Source organism: Ornithodoros turicata, chromosome 5, assembly GCF_037126465.1.
Source record: "Ornithodoros turicata isolate Travis chromosome 5, ASM3712646v1, whole genome shotgun sequence".
In the NCBI taxonomy this organism is placed as follows: Eukaryota; Metazoa; Arthropoda; class Arachnida; order Ixodida; family Argasidae; genus Ornithodoros; species Ornithodoros turicata.
The window spans coordinates 12,591,643-12,593,729 of NC_088205.1; the positions used below are offsets into that span (position 1 = coordinate 12,591,643).

The 2,087-nt window shown below is 56.5% G+C and overlaps 1 protein-coding gene across 1 annotated transcript; it reads right to left on the bottom strand.

Annotated features, from left to right (window-relative positions):
• Positions 1–292: 292 nt before the first annotated feature.
• LOC135395207 (uncharacterized) lies at positions 293–1,867 on the bottom strand. The gene is made up of 2 exons (XM_064626447.1): positions 1,680–1,867; positions 293–1,637 (listed from the first exon to the last, which is right to left on the bottom strand). The coding sequence occupies exons 1-2, from the start codon at positions 1,865–1,867 to the stop codon at positions 293–295; spliced, it is 1,533 nt and encodes a 510-aa protein (XP_064482517.1).
• Between the last annotated feature and the right edge of the window lie 220 nt (positions 1,868–2,087).

A 2,087-nucleotide genomic window follows, 5' to 3' on the forward strand; every position in this document is an offset into this window, starting at 1 on the left:
ATGTTTAGCTATGTTTAGCTGACATGTTTCGCTGACATGTTTAGCTGATATGTTTAGCTGACGTGTTAGCTGACGTGTTAGCTGATATTTTAGCTAACACGATTAGCTATCTTAACCTATGTTTGGGGGGTATATATAAGTTTAATAAACAGGAGGTGGCGTCCACGCAAGGAGAGGTCAGCCAGACCTATGTCGGCTTGCTACGCCCTGGTGGAGCAAAAAAAAAAGAAGAAAAAAAACCCGGCCGGTTTCTTTGCAGTGGGGGCGAGTGCCCAGGGCCACGGTTCTCAGTTCACAACGTAACACTCAGTTGGGTGTCCTGTAGGTATTGCAGGAGAGCCCTTGTAACGGCTCCCTGCTGTTGGCGTGCGACGGGGCCGAGAAGCACGGCCAGTGAGAGCGAGCCGTGTCCCAGGCGTTGGAGGCGATTGGCGAGGACAGCGCGGGCTGCAGAGTACTCCGAGCAGGTTAGTAGGAGGTGCTCAACGTCTGCTACTGCGCCACAGGTAGCGCAGCTAGCTGAGCGACGCTTTCCGACACTGCACAGGTATTGCGGTGTATATGCGACGTTGAGTCGGAGCCGATGCAGCAGCGTTTCTTCTGCGCGGACGAGCTGCTGGTATGGAGCGAATTGCATTGTCGGGTCAATGGACTGGATATACGCATTGGAGCGTACAGCGTCTTCGACAGAGCGACGCATTTCGGAGGCACACCACTCGCGGATCTTTAAAAGACAGGCGGACGATGTGAGCGGCATACTAGCTGGCGGGCCGACGTCTTGGTGGGCACGCCTCGCGGCGGCGTCCGCTCGGGAGTTCCCACTGAGGCCTATGTGGCTGGGAATCCACTGTAGCCGCACACCGTGGCCAGAGCCGCAAAGAGAGTCGCATGCGGCGATGATAGCCGTTTGGAGGTCGCTGATGATTTTGGTGGCGTGAGAACTCAGGATCTCCAGGGCTGGCTTGCTGTCGGTGAGGATCGTCCACTCTGCAGGTGGGGAGGACGAGATGTGCTGAAGGGCCATATTGATTGCGAATAGCTCTGCTTCCGTGGAGGACGTCTCGTTGGGGAGCTTGGACGCTTTCTCAAAATCTTCGTGGGGCACATAAAAGGCTGCAGCTGCTCCACCAGGTATCACAGACCCATCAGTATAGACGGTCGGCCTTCCGTGGTGCAGCGAGGCTAGGTGTTCCAGGGCAAGTTGACGTGCTACAGGCGCTGGCGTGTCGCTTTTTTTCCCGAGGCCATGGATAAATGTGCATATGGGAGGTTGGTCGAGAGCCCATGTTGGGGTAGCATACGATACGTGAGATGTGGGAGGTGGGACAACACCCTTCAGACGGCGCACTGCGCTACCAAAGGCAGACGCGGGGCTGTCGTGGTCAATGGTCCTGAGGTAGTGGAAAGGGTGCCGAGTCATTAGCCGCGTGTAAATGCGGAGGGTCTCTCTATCTCGCAGGGTGGTAACAAGTGGTTCCCTGGCCTCTGCAAGTACCGAATAAGTTTCCGTTGTCTTGGGTAAGCCCAGGCATGCGCGAAGGCTGCGAGACTGAATGTCCAGGAGTTCCCGCTCGTGAGTCGTCCGCAGGCCGTGCAGCACTGGGATGCTGTACCGCAGGAAGCCGAGCACGAGGGAGCTGTGAATTTGGCGAAGATCGCGACAGGTGGGGCCCTAAGACGCTCCGGAGATGCGGCGTAGGACGTTCACTGATCTGCTCGTCTTGACGGAGAGGTTCTTTATGTGCTTAGACCACGAGAGCTGTCTGTCAATAATCGCGCCAAGGTACTTGCAGTGCGTCACAAATTGAAGCGGGGTTCCGGCAACATGGAGAGGGTAGCTGGTGAAGGGCCGCCGAGTAAACGCCATGGCGGCTGTCTTGCTAGGGGATACACGGAGTCCTCGGTCGGCAAGGTAAGACGCGGTGGTGTTGAGAGCGCCTTGTAAGCGTTGTTGAATGGCGTCCCGTCGGACTCCGGATGTCCATATGCAGATGTCGTCGGCATAGATTGTGGTGCGGATATGCTCAGAGAGGCACGCCGGGAGTGATGCCATAATCAGATTGAACAGCAGCGGACTCAGTACACTA

What these genes read in the sequence shown, in the direction of transcription:
- LOC135395207 (XM_064626447.1), bottom strand. Translation starts at nt 1,867, where the DNA reads ATGGCGTTTACTCGGCGGCCCTTCACCAGCTACCCTCTCCATGTTGCC. An exon ending in CTACGCCGCATCTCCGGAGC is followed by an intron (nt 1,638 to 1,679) that starts GTCTTAGGGCCC and finishes CCAAATTCACAG; the next exon opens with CTCCCTCGTGCTCGGCTTCC.